At 44.8% G+C, this 19,531-nt stretch overlaps 1 protein-coding gene across 2 annotated transcripts in view; it reads right to left on the bottom strand.

Moving 5' to 3' along the window:
- Positions 1-6,519: 6,519 nt before the first annotated feature.
- LOC106587514 (synaptotagmin-7) overlaps positions 6,520-19,531 on the bottom strand; it is a 107,524-nt gene continuing 94,512 nt past the window's right edge. For both annotated transcript variants that reach the window (XM_045708164.1, XM_045708163.1), the window contains exons 8-12: positions 14,448-14,712; positions 13,981-14,150; positions 13,689-13,803; positions 13,251-13,450; positions 6,520-12,420 (exon numbers count right to left, since the gene is read on the bottom strand). In XM_045708164.1, the coding sequence (XP_045564120.1) occupies positions 12,316-12,420; positions 13,251-13,450; positions 13,689-13,803; positions 13,981-14,150; positions 14,448-14,712 (855 nt within the window). In that variant the 3' untranslated portion in view covers positions 6,520-12,315. The remainder of the gene's footprint in view (positions 12,421-13,250; positions 13,451-13,688; positions 13,804-13,980; positions 14,151-14,447; positions 14,713-19,531) is intronic.

Raw genomic sequence — 19,531 nt, 5'->3', positions numbered from 1 at the left:
TGGGTTACAGTGTCAATGCATGGACACCAGGGGGAAGCAAAACTACGGGTTCATTCCCTTTAACCACCTCAACTGCACATCACTGCTAATCACAGGTTTAACGTAACATGCTGGGAATGCAGATTCAAAAACATGAAGCTCAATACTCACTCTTAAGTGCAGAGATGCATGCACCAAAACAGTTAATATAGCTAAGCTTATTGCGGGTTGCCCTGGCAAGCTATGGACAATCATCACTGTCCTTGATGTCTGTAATTAGCTTTCAGCTCAGTTACTCAGGCTAAGATGATTCATAATGTAGCTAGATATCTGCATGAAATTAATAGGTAAGGCTCTCCTTTCAACATGAATGAGTAAACGTATGAAGACCTGGCTATAATGAAAAGTGTATCAGGTGTGTGAGTGGGTGCACCTGCTGTGCATAATGTTTGTGCGAGTGTGTGTGTATGTTTGCACTGTGTGTGTTTGTAGGGCTGCATGCTGGTGAGTAGGAGTTTGTGAGTGTGTCAGAGTGTCAAATAGTATCAGTACTTAAATTGCAGATTCTATTTGCCCTGAAGCACATAAACAGTGTTTCTTTCTCCCTCTCCCCCTGCTACAACAGTAACTTGTGTTGAGAGTGGTGAGAGTTTCTCTGTTATCATATACTCTCAGTGGAATGTTCTGAGACCAGCAGGTAGGTGCCATTTGGCCAGGGGCTGTGCAGAGAATTAGAACAGAAATGAGACAAGCCTTCTCTCTGCCTTGTTCTACCCGCAAGTCACCAGAACCATTGTGCTGGACACTCAGGCGATTACAGAAGACATTTATGATTTAAAAGATGATGTCCATCACCTGAGGGAACAGTCTCAGCTCACCATCACAGACACAATATGCACTTCAGTAGTCTTCAATAGTCTGTACCAAGGCTACTTCCTCATTTGGCAATAATTTAATAAAACCACTTGGCATGAATCTTCCGCGTTAAAGTGGTGATTTGCACACAATTGGTCATAGATTAAATTGCCACACAAAATGATTTTAGGTACAGCTCCTGCATGGACAGGGTGAGGTGGAGATGCTGGGTGTGTGTCTTTAAATAGCACACTGTGATGTCAGCAGAGTCCCCCTCTGTGTCATCTCTGTGTCATCTCTGTGACTTTGCTGCCATCTGTTCCACTTCATAGACTTGGTCTGGACACATCTTCTGACCTCTGTCTGTCTGTCCTTTTTTATATCTGTCTCTGTCGGTGTTCGGCTATTTACCTGACTGACGGTCAGTCTGTCTGTATATCTTTGTGTTCGGACGCTCATCCGGGTGTCGTTATTTCCAACACCACTATTGTCAAAGATGTATTGGCCTGTGTCAAGTTTGTATCTTCATATTTCTTCAATTGATTTCTTTATCATCTTACTTCTTAATTGTTTGTCTTGATTAGGTTTTAATGGGAAAGAATTAGAAACCTGCTGAGAAACAGTTGTCTGATGTGGATGTTCAGAGCGCACATTCTGTAGGACGTGTATCTGAACATATCGTTTCCTGTACTGCATGTTCTGTAGGAGCGTCTGTACATGTGTATCTGAACATATCGTTTCCTGTACTGCATGTTCTGTAGGAGCGTCTGTACATGTGTATCTGAACATATCGTTTCCTGTACTGCATGTTCTGTAGGAGCGTCTGTACATGTGTATCTGAACATATCGTTTCCTGTACTGCAAGTTCTGTAGGAGTGTCTGTACATGTGTATCTGAACATATCGTTTCCTGTACTGCATAAAATAAACTTAGATCATGTGGGTGTGACTTTAATCAAACACAAACTCAATCTGCACTTTCCTTTGCTCACATGTCAATGGTCCCGTTTCCTTTTCCTCACATGGCAATGGTCCCATGTGGCTCAGTTGGTAGAGTATAGTGCTTTCAACGGCAGGGTTTTGGGTTCGATTCCCATGGGGGACCATTACCAAAATGTACTCACTCACTCTGGATAAGTCGCTCTGGATAAGAGCATCTACTAAATTACTATACTGTAATGTATCCCTGTTCTCTCACTATTAAATGATACGCCGCACCTGTGAATTCTGCATATTAGTCTTTCATGTGCTGCACAGTTCATGTTTTTCCATTCCCGTTAAGCTTGTTTGGAGTGTGGATCTGTCTGTCGCCCACAGCCGCCCACTCTCCCCATCTCCAGGCCGACGTGTTCCTGTCTTCTTCTAGCGCCGTGTCTCTGTGTCGTGACAGCTCTCAGTTTTATCCTCCGCTCTACACTACCGCCAATCTCTGCTCCTCTGGAATTAAAATTGTACCCCTCTCTCTTTATTCACTGTCTCTCTCCCTCCTCCTCAACATGTCTTCTCATTCTCTCTGTACTTGAGAGAAGCCTGCAGGAAGGGAGCTGTACAACAGAGAGAAAATACTGTAGTAGTTTCACTATTCTACTACTAATAACCTGTATTCAGGGCCAATTTTCTTGCAAGGTCATGTGGTCAGGAAAAACTTCTGTTGTGCACAGGTTTAGAATACTTAACACAAACATGCACACATCCCCGCTCCTTCATGCTCAGAGTTAACAGGGTTTCTGTAGTTGACTCAAAAATAACCACATGTCAAAGATCAATAGTTTAAATTAACTATTGAAAATAAAATGTATTAAAAAGAAGCCCAAAAGGAGGGAGTAGGGCAGATGTATGTAGGAAGTGGATTTGTAAAATACTGAAGATCTATTCTGTTCTTGTGTTCTGGTTGTAACTACAGTGTGTGAGCATTAGGAATGAACTGTGTGGGAAGCAATGTGTATGGGTTGTGGTGTTTTTTAAACACTTGAGAAAAGGACAAAATAATACAACTGTGTGTAAACCAGCACCCCATTTCCAGCCTGTCAAAAATGGTCAAAACATACTCCTGTATGGTCTCGTCCAAATTGAGCTAGCTCTATCTACTCATTAGATTAGCTACCAACTTCTGCAATGCATACAGTGCCTTGTGAAAGTATTCACCCCCCTTGGCATTTTTCCTATTTTGTTGCCTTACAACCTGGAATTAAAATATATTTTTGGGGGGTTTGAATAATTTTATTTACACAACACGCCTACCACTTTGAAGATGCAAAATATTTTTCTTTGTGAAACAAACAAGAAATAAGACAAAAAAAAACGGAAAACTTGAGCGTGCATAACTATTCACCTCCCCAAAGTCAATACTTTGTAGAGCCACCTTTTGCAGAAATTACAGCTGCAAGTCTCTTGGGATATGTCTCCATAAGCTTGGCACATCTAGCCACTGGGACTTTTGCCCATTCTTCAAGACAAAACTGCTCCAGCTCCTTCAAGTTGGATGGGTTCCTGCTGGTGTACAGCAATCTTTAAGTCATACCACAGATTCTCAATTGGATTGAGGTCTGGGCTTTGACTAGGCCATTCCAAGACTTTTAAATGTTTCCCCTTAAACCATACAAGTGTTGCTTTAGCAGTATGCTTAGGGTCATTGTCCTGCTGGAAGGTGAACCTCCGCCCCAGTCTAAAATCTCTGGAAGACTGAAACAGGTTTCCCTCAAGAATTTCCCTGTATTTAGCGCCATACATCATTCCTTCAATTCTGACCAGTTTCCCAGTCCCTACCGATGAAAAACATCCCCATAGCATGATGCTGCCACCACCATGCTTCACTGTGGGGATGGTGTTCTCGGGTGTGATGAGAGGTGTAGGGCTTGTGCCAGACATAACGTTTTCCTTGATCGCCAAAAAGCTCAATTTTAGTTTCAACTGACCAGAGTACCTTCTTCCATTTGTTTGGAGAGTCTCCCACATTACTTTTTGTGAACACCAAATGTGTTTGCTTATTTTTTTTCTTTAAGCAATGGCTTTTTTTCTGGCCACTCTTCCGTAAAGCCCAGCTCTGTGGAGTGTATGGCTTAAAGTGGTCCTATGGACAGATACTCCAATCTTCGTTCTGGAGCTTTGCATCTCCTTCAGGGTTATCTATGGTCTCTGTTGCCTCTGATTAATGCCCTCCTTGCCTGGTCCGTGAGTTTTGGTGGGTGGCCCTCTCTTGGCAGGTTTGTTGTGGTGCCATATTCTTTCCATTTTTTAATAATTGATTTAATGGTGCTCTGTGGGATGTTCAAAGTTTCTGATATTTTTTATAACCCAACCCTGATCTGTACTTCTCCACAACCTTGTCCCTGACCTGTTTGGAGAGCTCCTTGGTCTTCATGGTGCCGCTTGCTTGGTGGTGCATCTTGCTTAGTGGTGTTGCAGAATCCGGGGCCTTTCAGAACAGGTGTATATACAGTTGAAGTCGGAAGTTTACATACACCTTAGCCAAATACATTTAAACTCAGTTTTTCACAATTCCTAACATTTAATCCTAGTAAAAATTCCCTGTCATAGGTCAGTTAGGATCACCACTTTATTTTAAGAATGTGAAATGTCAGAATAATAGTAGAGAGAATGATTTATTTCAGCTTTTATTTCTTTCATCACATTCCCAGTGGGTCAGAAGTTTATATATACTCAATTAGTATTAGGTAGCATTGCCTTTAAATTGTTTAACTTGGGTCAAACATTTCAGGTAGCCTTCCACAAGCTTCCCGCAATAAGTTGGGTAAATTTTGGCCCATTCCTCCTGAATCACCAGCTGGTGTAACTGAGTCAAGTTTATAGGCCTCTATGCTCGCACATGATTTTTCAGTTCTGCCCACACATTTTCTATGGGATTGAGGTCAGGGCTTTGTGATGGCCACTCCAATACCTTGACTTTGTTGTCCTTAAGCCATTTTGCCACAACTTTGGAAGTATGCTTGGGGTCATTGTCCATTTGGAAGACCCATTTGTAACCAAGCTTTAACTTCCTGACTGATTTCTTGAGATGTTGCTTCAATATATCCACATAATTTTCCGCCGTCATCAATTTTGTGAAGTGCACCAGTCCCTCCTGCAGCAAAGCACCCCTACAACATGATGCTGCCACCCCCTTGCTTCACGTTTGGGATGGTGTTCTTTGGCTTGCAAGCATCCCCCTTTTTCCTCCAAACATAACGATGGTCATTATGGCCAAACAGTTCTCTTTTTGTTTCATCAGACCAGAGGACATTTCTCCAAAAAGTACCATCTTTGTCCCCATGTGCAGTTGCAAACCGTAGTGTGGCTTTTAAATGGCGGTTTTGGAGCAGTGGCTTCTTCCTTGCTGAGTGGCCTTTCAGGTTATGTCGATATAGGACTCGTTTTACTGTGGATATCGATACTTTTGTACCTGTTTCCTCCAGCATCTTCACAAGGTCCTTTGCTGTTGTTCTGGGATTGATTTGCACCTTTTGCACCATAGTACTTTCATCTCTAGGAGACAAAATGCGTCTCCTTCCTGAGCGGTATGACGGCTGCGTGGTCCCATGGTGTTTATACTTGCATACTATTGTTTGTACAGATGAACGTGGTACCTTCAGGCGTTTGGAAATTGCTCCCAAGGATGAACCAGACTTGTGGAGGTCTACAATTTTTTTTCTGTGGTCTTGGCTGATTTCTTTTGATTTTTCCATGATGTCAAGCAAAGAGGCACTGAGTTTGAAAGTAAGCCTTGAAACACATCCACAGGTACACCTCCAATTGACTCGAATGATATCAATTAGCCTATCAGAAGCTTCCAAAGCCATGACATCATTTTCTGGAATTTTCCAAGCTGTTTAAAAGTAGTCAACTTAGTGTATGTAAACTTCTGACCCACTGGAATTGTGATACAGTGAATTATAAGTGAAATAATCTGTCTGTAAACAATTGTTGGAAAAATGACTTGTGTCATGCACAAAGTAGATGTCCTAACCGACTTGCCAAAACTATAGTTTGTTAACAAGAAATTTGTGTAGTGGTTGAAAAACAAGTTTTAATGACACCAACCTAAGTGTATGTAAACTTCCAACTTCAACTGTATATACTGAGATCATGTGACAGATCATGTGACACTGAGATTGCACACAGGTGGACTTTATTTAATTAATTATGTTACTTCTGAAGGTAATTGGTTGCACCAGATCTTATTTAGGGGCTTCATAGCAAATTCCGTTTAGAATTTGTAGCATTTTTTTAAACAAGTAATTTTTTTCATTTCACTTCACCAATTTGGACTATTTTGTGTATGTCCATTACATGAAATCCAAATAAAAATCAATTTAAATTCCAGGTTGTAATGCAACAAAATAGGAAAAACGCCAAGGGGGTGAATACTTTTGCAAGGCACTGTAGCTGTGAAAATATGAAAGTAAACAACATCTAATTAAAGGAATCAATGCAGCTTGGTTTGACAGAAAACCAGTGTATGTACAGTATATTATTCCTCTATGAACTGAATTTGATGTTTACGTTGAAGGCCAGATGAAGGCGAGGTTCATGCTTGATTCTTCACAACAGTGTTTTTACTGCAACAGAACTACTGTTTCAACTAGTACTAGCCAGTGGGAACGGTTGTAAACCTTACTAAGTTCCTCTGATGGAAATCAAATAGGGAGAGAAAGCCATAAGCCACTATGAAATACCACAGTAAATCAGCTTTAGAAAAACAACAAAAACTATTTTAGAAGTTTCTTCTTTTTATGTACACATTTCTATATTTATACACTGTACAGATTTCAAAAAATAAATGGTTGATATATAAGATTGTGCATCCCACAGATGTGTGACTAAAGAGAGAACAGAAGAGAGCAAGAGATGGGACAAGGGGATGTCAAGGACATACAGATATCAACATCCCCAATGAAAACTGATGAGTTTTTACATACACAATTTTCATTTATCCTTTATACAATGTCACAAAATCCTGGCATGTTTAGGCCAATCCTCCTCGTATCTCCACCAATATCTGTGTAGAGAGCCCTAATCAGACATTTAGGGTGATTTCAATCTGAGTGAACACTGATCAGTTTTCATATTTATTTAGATCTGTATTTTGAATTGCTACTGGGCTTTTCGAGGGCCAAGGAAGGACTCTACTAAGAATCCTTGCTCAATGCCTCAGATGCAAACGGACCATACCTGGCTTCTGGACCTATTTTCAGTTCAGGTAAATCAAGTCAAACAAATAATTCATTTTCACCTGTATCGTGCCATTTTATCTGTGTTTCCTATTCTGGCTGATCTTTTCAATTTAATGCTGCGTCTGCATACGTAATGATGTATCGTTTGCTTGTGTGCTCAGTATGAGGCAGGGAGGTGACTCTGTTCCCAGTTATTTTAGGAGCAGGTAGGTGCTCTGCTATGTTCTGCTCTGCCTGGAGATTGCAGTGATGCAAATGAGGTGATGATCATTGTCTGTCTCACCTTTTCTCTGTGACACTTGGGGAGTGAGAGCATATGGAGGAGAGGGGGAGGGGTGTTGTTTAAGAGCACCTTGTGCCAAAAAGCATGTGTGTCACAGTGGGGTTTTAAAGTACGTCAGCACTGACGTCTGGAGAAATTGCGCGTCTTAGTCTGAGTGTGTTGGCCCAGAACTAGAGCGGAGGGACAGTGTATTGGGTCAGAACTAGAGCGGAGGGACAGCGTGTTGGGTCAGAACTAGAGCGGAGGGACAGCGTGTTGGACCAGACCTAGAGAGGATGGACAGTGTGTTGGACCAGACCTAGAGCGGAGGGACAGTGTGTTGGACCAGACCTAGAGCGGAGGGACAGTGTGTTGGGTCAAACCTAGAGAGGAGGGACAGTGTGTTGGGTCAGACCTAGAGCGGAGGGACAGTGTGTTGGACCAGACCTAGAGCGGAGGGACAGTGTGTTGGGCCAGAACTAGAGCGGAGGGACAGCGTGTTGGACCAGACCTAGAGCGGAGGGACAGCGTGTTGGACCAGACCTAGAGAGGAGGGACAGTGTGTTGGACCAGACCTAGAGCGGAGGGACAGTGTGTTGGGCCAGAACTAGAGCGGAGGGACAGCGTGTTGGGCCAGATCTAGAGCGGAGGGACAGCGTGTTGGACCAGACCTAGAGCGGAGGGACAGCGTGTTGGACCAGACCTAGAGCGGAGGGACAGCGTGTTGGACCAGACCTAGAGTGGAGGGACAGCGTGTTGGACCAGACCTAGAGCGGAGGGACAGCGTGTTGGACCAGACCTAGAGCGGAGGGACAGCGTGTTGGACCAGACCTAGAGCGGAGGGACAGTGTGTTGGGCCAGACCTAGAGTGGAGGGACAGCGTGTTGGACCAGACCTAGAGCGGAGGGACAGTGTGTTGGACCAGACCTAGAGCGGAGGGACAGTGTGTTGGGCCAGACCTAGAGCGGAGGGACAGCGTGTTGGGTCAGACCTAGAGCGGAGGGACAGTGTGTTGGGCCAGACCTAGAGCGGAGGGACAGTGTGTTGGGTCAGACCTAGAGCGGAGGGACAGTGTGTTGGGCCAGACCTAGAGCGGAGGGACAGCGTGTTGGACCAGACCTAGAGCGGAGGAACAGCGTGTTGGGCCAGACCTAGAGCGGAGGGACAGCGTGTTGGGCCAGACCTAGAGCGGAGGGACAGCGTGTTGGGCCAGACCTAGAGCGGAGGGACAGTGTGTTGGACCAGACCTAGAGCGGAGGGACAGTGTGTTGGGCCAGACCTAGAGCGGAGGGACAGTGTGTTGGACCAGACCTAGAGCGGAGGGACAGTGTGTTGGGCCAGAACTAGAGCGGAGGGACAGCGTGTTGTGGTTCTGTAAGCCACCTATTAAATGATAAACCAGAACACAAGGCCCCTGATGCACACAGGCCTGAGTGAACAGTCCCTCTGTGCAACAGAAGAGGGCTAGAATAGAATATGCTGTATGTGGTATTGTCAGATGTAATGAGCTCCCCTCTCCCTTCTCTTTCCTTCTCTCTTCACTCAGACTCTCGAACATGTCTATGGCCCCTCCCCAACCAACCCATAAACCCCAACAAATAGAAAGTAGACACATGCCCTTAGTCACGTTCCAACATCCCAGTAATCATTAGCGTCTCCTCCTTAGCGATCAGCGGCAACATAAATAATTAACTGAACATCTAAATTACTTTATACAGAATAAAAACAGCCAAAAAAACTGATTCCATATTAAGAAAATGAAAATGGCAAAAGTGAACACCGAGCACACATACATACACGGTAAATACAAATAGTCAGATGTTGACACACTCATACACACATTGCAAACACACACACACATTCAGTAGACACAAATAAACAGTCAAATGTAAACAGAAAATAGGTTTAGTTGATATTATTACTCTTGTAGCTATCCTTCAGCCCATTGTGTGATGAGAGAGAGACTTAAGCTTGGAACAGGTCACACCAGGATGACATCAGGAGCAGTACAGAGCAGAGGGGGTCTGGCCAGTAATGGAACAGCCTGGTCCTGAAGCAGGACAGAACAGAGGAGGTTTGGTCCGTAACAGCCGTGGTCCGGAAGACCCACTAACACCCTAACTATCTAACATCTGGAGCAGGACAGAGCAGAGGGGGTATGGTCCGTAACAGCCCTGGTCCGGAAGACCCACTAACACCCTAACTATCTAACATCTGGAGCAGGACAGAGCAGAGGGGGTTTGGTCCGTAACAGCCCTGGTCCTGAAGACCCACTAACACCCTAACTATCTAACATCTGAAGCAGGACAGAGCAGAGGGGGTTTGGTCCGTAACAGCCAAGTTCCTGAAGACCCACTAACACCCTAACTATCTAACATCTGGAGCAGGACAGAGCAGAGGGAGTTTGGTCCGTAACAGCCAAGTTCCTGAAGACCCACTAACACCCTAACTATCTAACATCAGGAGCAGGACAGAGCAGAGGGGGTTTGGTCCGTAACAGCCCTGGTCCGGAAGACCCACTAACACCCTAACTATCTAACATCAGGAGCAGGACAGAGCAGAGGGGTTTGGTCCGTAACAGCCCTGGTCCGGAAGACCCACTAACACCCTAACTATCTAACATCAGGAGCAGGACAGAGCAGAGGGGGTTTGGTCCGTAACAGCCCTGGTCCGGAAGACCCACTAACACCCTAACTATCTAACATCAGGAGCAGGACAGAGCAGAGGGGGTTTGGTCCGTAACAGCCCTGGTCCTGAAGACCCACTAACACCCTAACTATCTAACATCAGGAGCAGGACAGAGCAGAGGGGGTTTGGTCCGTAACAGCCCTGGTCCGGAAGACCCACTAACACCCTAACTATCTAACATCAGGAGCAGGACAGAGCAGAGGGGGTTTGGTCCGTAACAGCCCTGGTCCGGAAGACCCACTAACACCCTAACTATCTAACATCAGGAGCAGGACAGAGCAGAGGGGGTTTGGTCCGTAACAGCCCTGGTCCTGAAGACCCACTAACACCCTAACTATCTAACATCTGAAGCAGGACAGAGCAGAGGGGGTTTGGTCCGTAACAGCCCTGGTCCTGAAGACCCACTAACACCCTAACTATCTAACATCAGGAGCAGGACAGAGCAGAGGGGGTTTGGTCCGTAACAGCCCTGGTCCTGAAGACCCACTAACACCCTAACTATCTAACATCAGGAGCAGGACAGAGCAGAGGGGGTATGGGCAGTAATAGAACAGCCTTCCACTAAGACCCTAAACATTTATCTACTAACATTCTTATAACAATGTGTTCTGTAACATGCACACTAATGAATAAGATGTTGACTAAATGACTAACTGACGTAACAGACACACATTCCAATAGACAGGCAGAATTACACAAAATGACTGACAGAGACAAACAGGTAACGTTAACAACCTTGATGGGGACAAGATCATTTGGCTTAGTGCTCCATTAGAAACAAAACTGACTTGGTAGGGAGAGGGGCATTTATTTATGGTTATCTGCAGTGGATGATGCAATTGAGAGAAAGCAGCTCAGATGAAGACTGGTGGTTCATGTCAAGTTCCTCCTCTGCTTACCGTTCCACACCAGGCAGCAGACACTACCCTACAGACTGTACCCCTCTCGCTCTGTCACTGCTTAGCTGCTGTGACCTCTCCAAGTCTTCAAACATATCCAGTAGAATACTGATGATTATTACTGTCATCATTATTATCAGTAATATTGTCATCATTATTATCAGTAATATTGTCATCATTATTATCAGTAATATTGTCATCATTATTATCAGTAATATTGTCATCATTATTATCAGTAATATTGTCATCATTATTATCAGTAATATTGTCGTTATTCATTTGATAGCAGTGCAAGCCCAATACTTTCACACACTTGCACTCGCATTCACACTCTAACTTTCGCTGACACGCACGCACGCACGCACGCACCCACACACACATACACAGAGAATACGACAGAGTCTTTTTGCTTCTATTTACTGTCTCTGGAAGAACATTTTGATTGGTCTCTTTAGGCTTTTTTAAAACAAAAAACAAAACACAACATTGATGACTTTACTCTTTTTCTGTCATAATTCATTTTTTTTCTCTCCAGAAAATAGGAACGTCTTTTTACATTTCCCCCATGGACCAGTGTAAATGATCAGTCATTTTCTCCTTTTATGATCTAGAACTTCATTTAGAGTTACAGCACATCACCCACAGAACGCACAGACAACAAGGGGGTCCAGCCAGGGAAGAATCACTACAGTGGTGCCAGAGAAAGAGATCAGAGATGATGAATGGGGTGGAGTGACAGTGTCACGTCTAATTCCATGATCATCCAGACAGTCCATCCCTCTTCTATTCCAATGGTTTACCTCTCTCTCTCTATCGATCCTTCCTGTTGTATTCTCTGTGTGTTTGCAGAAGGGAACGGACCAAAGGGTCAACATGGGAAGCAAAAAAACAACAAAAAAACAGATTGCTTCTGACGACAGAGAGAGCAGTGATTAGGGAGAGAAGACGCCTCCCCTCACTGCCACAGGAGAACGATGGAGAGACACAGGATGAATGGTGGAACTGGATTCCTTGTAGGTCAGTCTGTCACACAGTCACAGATATAATGTTTCCTGAAAGACTGGCCCTTCACCAGCTCCTTACGCAGGATTCTTATATGGTCTATTTGAACCTGTTTTTGTTGGTGGCTGAGGCTCACCCTAGGGCTGGCAGAGTGTACTGCTCCAAAGTAAAACAGAGTGGTGGACCAAGGAGAAAAAACAATGGTTGAGAGAAAAGTATGACTTAAAAGCAACAAGACTCAGAAAGGACCCGGCTTATCAGAGGGGAGTAGAGGAAGGAGAAGTTCATTAGGGATCTGAGAGAGGACAGGCAGGAGGAGAGGGTGGATGCGTTGGGTGGATGCGTTGGATGGCTATTTGTACCCATGTTCTGCAGCGAGTCAGCCTTGTGCATAACAGCAGGGTTGGAGGGCAGGGCAAGGGGCTGGGATGGTCTGGGTGGATGTGACTGGACCTACAGTATCAGGCCTTGAGGGCATGCCACTGCTGCACGGCATTACGAGGTTTACCCATCATGTCCTTCCAGTGCTTCACCTCCGCCGGACCACTCTTCCACGAGAGATAGATCTGAGAGAGAGGGAGAGAGGGAGGGTGGGAAGAAAGAGAGGAAGAGAAGGGGAGAGGGGAGGAGGGCAGGGTGAGAGAGCGATGGAGTGAAAAAGAGCGAGGGGGTGAGATGGATGATGTAAGCAGGATATCTGACGTCACAGAGATCGATATTACTCATACTCAAACATGGCAAAACAGAGAGAGGTAAACTAAACTCTCTGAAGTCTGGAGTGTCCCTGCTGTCACCATAAAGCTTGCCAGTCACCCTAATCTGAACTGAATTCATATCGGAAGCTGAGGAGAGTCATTAAGATGAAACAGCTGTTTTTCTCTCATCAATTTTCAGAGCAGGGGAAACAGGGGGAAAGATTTGTGTGAGAATGAGACTTATGTTTAGACACAGAGATAGAGGCTCCCAAGCAAGCCGCAGCTGTGTTTTACTGGTGGTGATTAGACTGTGGGTGAAAGGGCCAGCGCCTGTGATGAGCCGAGCTTGGTTTACTGTGGGGTCACTATCAGACAGGCTTCCATAGTAAGGAAGCCTGTATGAGGGTTACAGTGTGTCAGAAAATCAATGGGATAGTGCCTCTGTGTGCCACAAACAAACCACACAATCAATGAATATCAATCTCACTGTGTCAGTATGTAAGAGCAATCTTGAGACAGTGACTGTTAATGTGTCGTTGTGTTAGTGTGTGTAAGCAGAGGATCATTGTGTGTGTGTGTGTGTTATGTGTGCATGTATGTGTGCGTGTGCATGTGTGTGTGTCTCAGTATGTACCAGCAGGGGTCAGTGTGGACTGGTGATGTACATGGCTGGTGGTCTGGGTGTTACGAGGGGGCGGTACCTTGCCGATGACGTCGTTGCGGCTGAGCTTGTCCTTGTCCATGACGGTGATGATGATGGTGGTCTCTCGGAGCACGTGGGCGGGGACGTCGAAGGGGAAGGACTCGTTGAACACGGGGTTCAGACAGCACTTCATTGTCACCGTCTTCTTCTTCTCCACACGCTTGTCCTTGTGCATCAGCCACAGCTTCACATAGGGATCTGATGGGGGAGACACATCACTTAAACACAGAGGCAGCATCCCAAATGGCACCCTAATCCCTATACAGTACACTTATTTTGACCAGGGCTCATAGAAAGTAGTGCACTATATAGGGAATAGGGTGTCATTTTGGATGCTGTATGGATGGAGAGATACTGAAACCACATCGACACATGTTAAGGTAGACAGACTGTAGCACAGGAAATAGGTGATGACAGAGTACTGTATGTACTGTACCGGAGGTGCCTCCAATGTCCATGGCTTTGAGGTTGCGGGCTTTGATGATGGTCACAGTGATGGTGTTGGCTTGAGGGTTGTAGCACAGTGACACCAGTAGGTCTCCTCGACTCCCCTGAGAAACACAATGACATCACCACTCACCAACCCTCTCTCCCTCCATCTCCTCTACCCCCTTCTGTCTTCCCATCATCCCTCCTTCTCCTTGTTCCCTCTCTCCTACCCTCCCCCTTCATCTCCCCTCCTCCCGTCCCTTTGCAACTGTCCTAGTCTGTGTGTGTACTTTACTCACGCTGCCGTCGCTGCAGGGCTTCAGCTCCTTCCAGTAGGTCTGCTGGTTGCCCAGGTCCACCTTGTTAAGGGGGATGGACACCTCCCCGATGGGGTCGTTCCTGCTGAAGCGATCGTAATCCAGCACCTGCATATAGAGGGTCCTCTGGATCACCTTCTCATAGGGGAACCCTGGGGGAACAGACAGATACATATGTGCTGGACAGAGATTTAGGGAGTACTCTTTCAGACTTTATACAGGATAACCAATAGCCATAAGTCTAGTTATGTGCATAGTTCTAAGACCAGATGTGTGTTTTTTATAATGTGCAGTAGTTGCCATTGTGTCCCAAATGGCATCCTATTCCCTATATAGTGCACTACTTTTGACCAGGGCCATAGGGCTGTGGACAAAAGTAGTGCACTATATACGGAATAGGGCACCATTAGGTACACAACCTTATGTGCAGGGTGATTTCACAGTCTGACCTTCAAACAGGAAGGTCTCGTTCCAGCGAGGGTTGAGGTTCTTCCTCTTGACCTTGGTCTCCAGCTTGTGCTTCTTGTCAGGCAGCAGGTAGAGTTTGACGAAGGGGTCTGAGGTGCCAGAGAAGTCCTTGGCGGGGAGCTCCTGGCCCGTAAGGATCTTGACGGTCAGGGTGGAGTCCTGGAAGCTGTAGCCCACACTGAACTGAATCCGGCCCAGCTTCTCAACCACAGGCCCTTCTGTGTCCTCTTCTGAGCCCGGAGAGAGCTGGGAGAGAACACCAGCAGAGCACTTTAATATTTATCCAGTCTATACGATGGTAGAATCGCAATTGCATACTCTTTGCGTCCTCTCTCCTTGACTCCTTCTCAAAACCCATTGGAGGAGAAGGTCAGAGGGGAGGGACCTCTGGCACTCTCATCCAATGGGTTTTGAGAAGGAGGCGAGGAGAAAGGAGAGAGGACGCGAGGAGTATGCAATTGAGATTCTCCCTATGTACACTCAACAACCCTCATCCCACTACCCCCACCCTTTCCCAGCATGGAACACACAGATGAAACACTCAGGGACATGGACACCCAAGGTGAACAAGGAGCTTTATTTCTCATCCACAAGGGGGCAGCCAAACAGCACTGGAACTCACGTGCCATCATGCTAGCCTAACGTTCAGATAATGTTATGTCATATGTCTGGGCTTTACTGAGCGATAAGGGAGGGAGCGATGGGGGAGAAGGCATATCTGGAGATGAGAGGCAGGAGATATTCTGTGAGTAGAGAGACCCCCTGCCTAACTGGAGCTGGGCCCCGAGGGAGGGAAGGAAATGCAGTTAAAAGGCTGCTATCTGATAGAGAGGGACCAGAGGCTTGGCCCAAGATGCAGTTCCTGGAATTTAATCTCACATTCTGTATTCTCTCCGACACATCTCGCTGTTGCTCTGCCTCCCGTTCTAAATCTGATCATCTCTCCTCCTTCACTCTCTAGGTGTCTGATGTCTGTCTGTCTTTCAAACACACACATGCGCACACAGACATACTTACATGGACGCATGCATGCACACATCGTCTTTCAGACAGCTCTCCTGAAATCTTCCCCACCTACAGTTGTCAACATTTTTCAGGGTCAATCTGTTTTTTTCATTATTTTTATTCTCTTGTACTTGTTGCCCAATCGCTTCGCCTGAAACCCACATAGATACAGAACCTCCACAAAATACAACCACATACTGAGCCCACCTACACATCTCTCCACCCCCAGACCATGTGAGTGTCAGAACACTAGGTCAATCATATTATTAACATAATATGTTCACACACCACACCAACCAGCACAAAAACATCCTGTGGCGTACTGCATTAGCATCGAATAGCCCCCGCAATATGCAACTTTTCAGGGAAGTCAGGAACCAATATACACAGGCAGTTAGAAAAGCTAAGGCTAGCTTTTTCAAACAGAAATGTGCATCCTGTAGCATTATTCCAAAAAGTTTTGGGACACTGTAAAGTCCATGGAGAATAAGAGCACCTCCTCCCAGCAGCCCAGTGCACTGAGGCTAGGAAACACTGTCACCACCGATAAATCTACGATAATCAATCATTTCAATAAGCATTTTTCTAAGGTTAGTCATGCTTTCCACCTGGCTACCTCTACCCCGGCCAACAGCTCTGCACCCCCCGCAGAAACTTGGCCAAGTCACCCCCGCTTCTCCTTCACCCAAATCCAGGCAGCTGATGTTCTGAGAGCTGCAAAATCTGGATCCCTACGAATCAGCTGGGCTAGACAATCTGTTTCTAAAATTATTTGCCAAAAGTGTAGCAACCCCTATTACTAGCCTGTTCAACCTCTCTTTTGTATCGTCTGAGATCTCCAAAGATTGGAAAGCTGCCGCGGTCATCCCCCTCTTCAAATGGGGAGACACTCTAGACCCAAACTGTTATAGACCTATATCCATCCTGCCCTGCCTTTCTAAAATCTTTGAAAGCCAAGTTAACAAACAGATCACCTCAGCCATGCTCAAGGTCCTAAACGATATCATAACCTCCATAGATAAAAGACAGTACTGTGCAGCCGTCTTCATCGACCTGGCCAAGGCTTTCGACTCCGTCAATCACCGCATTCTTATCGGCAGACTCAATAGCCTTGGCTTCTCAAATGACTGCCTCGCCTGGTTCACCAACTACTTCTCAGATAGAGTTCAGTGTGTCAAATCGGAGGGCCTGTTGTCCGGACCTCTGGCGGTCTCTATGGGGGTGCCACAGGGTTCAATTCTCCGGCCGACTCTTTTCTCTGTATATATCAACAATGTCGCTCTTGCTGCTGGTGATTCTCTGATCCACCTCTACGCAGACGACACCATTCTGTATACATCTGGCCCTTCTATGTACACTGTGTTAACAAAACTCCAAACGAGCTTCAATGCCATACAACACTCCTTCCGTTGCCTCCAACTGCTTTTAAATGCTAGTAAAACCAAATGCATGCTCTTCAACCGATTGCTGCCCGCACCCGCCCAGCCGACTAGCATCCTACTCTGGACTAGAGGTCGACCGATTATGATTTTTCAACGCCGATACCGATACCGATTATTGGAGGGCCAAAAACCGCCGATACCGATTAATCGGCCAATTTTTATGTATATATATATATATATTTCTAATAAATGACAATTACAACAATACTGAATGAACAATGAACACTTATTTGAACTTAATATAATACATCAATAAAATCAATTTAGTCTCAAATAAATAATGAAACATGTTCAATTTGGTTTAAATAATGCAAAAACACAGTGTTTGAGAAGAAAGTAAAAGTGCAATATGTGCCATGTAAAAAAGCTAACGTTTAAGTTCCTTGCTCAGAACATGAGAACATATGAAAGCTGGTGGTTCCTTTTAACATGAGTCTTCAATATTCCCAGTTAAGAAGTTTTAGGTTGTAGTTATTATAGGAATTATAGGACTATTTCTCTCTATACCATTTGTATTTCATATACTTTTGACTATTGGATGATCTTATAGGCACTTTAGTATTGCCAGCCTAATCTCGGGAGTTGATAGGCTTGAAGTCATAAACAGCGCTGTGCATCCCAGCATTGCTAAGAGCTGCTGTTTGAATGAATGCTTACAAGCCTGCTGCTGCCTACCACCACTCAGTCAGACTGCTCTATCAAATATCAAATCATATACTTAATTATAATATAATAAACACACAGAAATACGAGCCTTTGGTCATTAATATGGTCAAATCCATAAAGACTCATTTCGAAAACAAAACATTTATTCTTTCAGTGAAATACGGAACCGTTCCGTATTTTATCGAACGGGTGGCAACCCCAAGTCTAAATATTACTGTTACATTGCACAACCTTCAATGTTATGCCATAATTATGTAAAATTCTGGCAAATTAATTACAGTCTTTGTTAGGAATAAATGGCCTTTCAACAGTTGGCAACGAGTCAGGCAGCCCAAACTGCTGCATATAGCCTGACTCTGCTTGCACTGAATGCAAAAGAAGTGACACAATTTCCCTAGTTAATATTGCCTGCTAACATGAATTTCTTTTAACTACATATGGAGGTTTAAAAAATATACTTGTGTATTTATTTTAAGAAAGGCATTGATGTTTATGGTTAGGTACATTATTGCAACCATTGTGCTTTTTTCGCTAATGCGCTTTTGTTAAATCATCAAGTTGAAGTAGGCTATGATTCGATGATAAATTAACAGGCACCGCATTGATTATATGCAACGCAGAACAAGTTAGTTAACCTAGCAATATCAACAACCATGTGTAGTTAACTAGTGATTATGTGAAGATTGATTGTTTTTTATAAGATAAGTTTAATGCTAGCTAACAACTTACCTTGGCTCCTTGCAGCCACAAGGTCCTTTTGATGCTGCACTCGCGTAACAGGTGGTCAGCCTGCCACGCAGTCTCCTCGTGGATTGCAATGTAATCGGCCATAATCGGCATCAAAAAAGGCCGATCACCGATTGTTATGCAAACATGAAATCGTCCCCAATTAATCGGCCATGCCGATTAATCGGTCGACCTCCACTCTGGACGGTTCTGACTTAGAATATGTGGACAACTACAAATACCTAGGTGTCTGGCTAGACTGTAAACTCTCCTTCGAGACTCACATTAAGCATCTCCAATCCAAAATTAAATCTAGAATCGGCTTCCTATTTCGCAACAAAGCCTCCTTCATTCATGCTGCCAAACATACCCTCGTAAAACTGACTATCCTACCGATCCTTGACTTCGGCGATATCATTTACAAAATAGCCTCCAACACTCTTCTCAGCAAATTGGATGAAGTCTATCACAGTGCCATCCGTTTTTGTCACCAAAGCCCCATATACTACCCACCGCTGCGACCTGTATGCTCTCGTTGGCGGCCCTCGCTACATATTCGTCGCCAAACCCACTGGCTCCAGGTCATCTATAAGTCTTTGCTAGGTAAAGCCCTGCCTTATCTCAGCTCACTGGTCACCATAGCAACACTCACACGTAGCACACGCTCCAGCAGGTATATTTCACTGGTCATCCCCAAAGCCAACACCTCTATGGCCGCCTTTCCTTCCAGTTCTCTACTGCCAATGACTGGAACGAATTGCAAAAATCACTGAAGCTGGAGACTCATATCTCCCTAACTAACTTTAAGCATCAGCTGTCAGAGCAGCTTACCGATCACTGTACCTGTACACAGCCCATCTGTAAATAGCACACCCAACTACCTCATCCTCATATTGTTATTTATTTATTTATTGAATTTTTTGCTCTTTTGCACCCCAGTATCTCTACTTGCACATCATCATCTGCACAGCTATCACTCCAGTGTTAATGCTAAATTGAAATTATTTCGGCCTATTTATTGCATTACCTCCCTAATCTTACTACATTTGCACACACTGTACATAGATTTTTCTATTGTATTATTGACTGTACGTTTGTTTATCCCATGTGTAACTGTGTTGTTGTTTTTGTCACACTGCTTTGCTTTATCTTGGCCAGGTCGCAGTTGTAAATGAGAACTTGTTCTCAACTGGCTTACCTGGTTAAATAAAGGTGAAATAAAAATA

The sequence above is a fragment of the Salmo salar genome, chromosome ssa26 (assembly GCF_905237065.1).
Source record: "Salmo salar chromosome ssa26, Ssal_v3.1, whole genome shotgun sequence".
NCBI classification, from domain to species: domain Eukaryota; kingdom Metazoa; phylum Chordata; class Actinopteri; order Salmoniformes; family Salmonidae; genus Salmo; species Salmo salar.
This window is presented reverse-complemented; position numbering and strand designations above follow the sequence as displayed.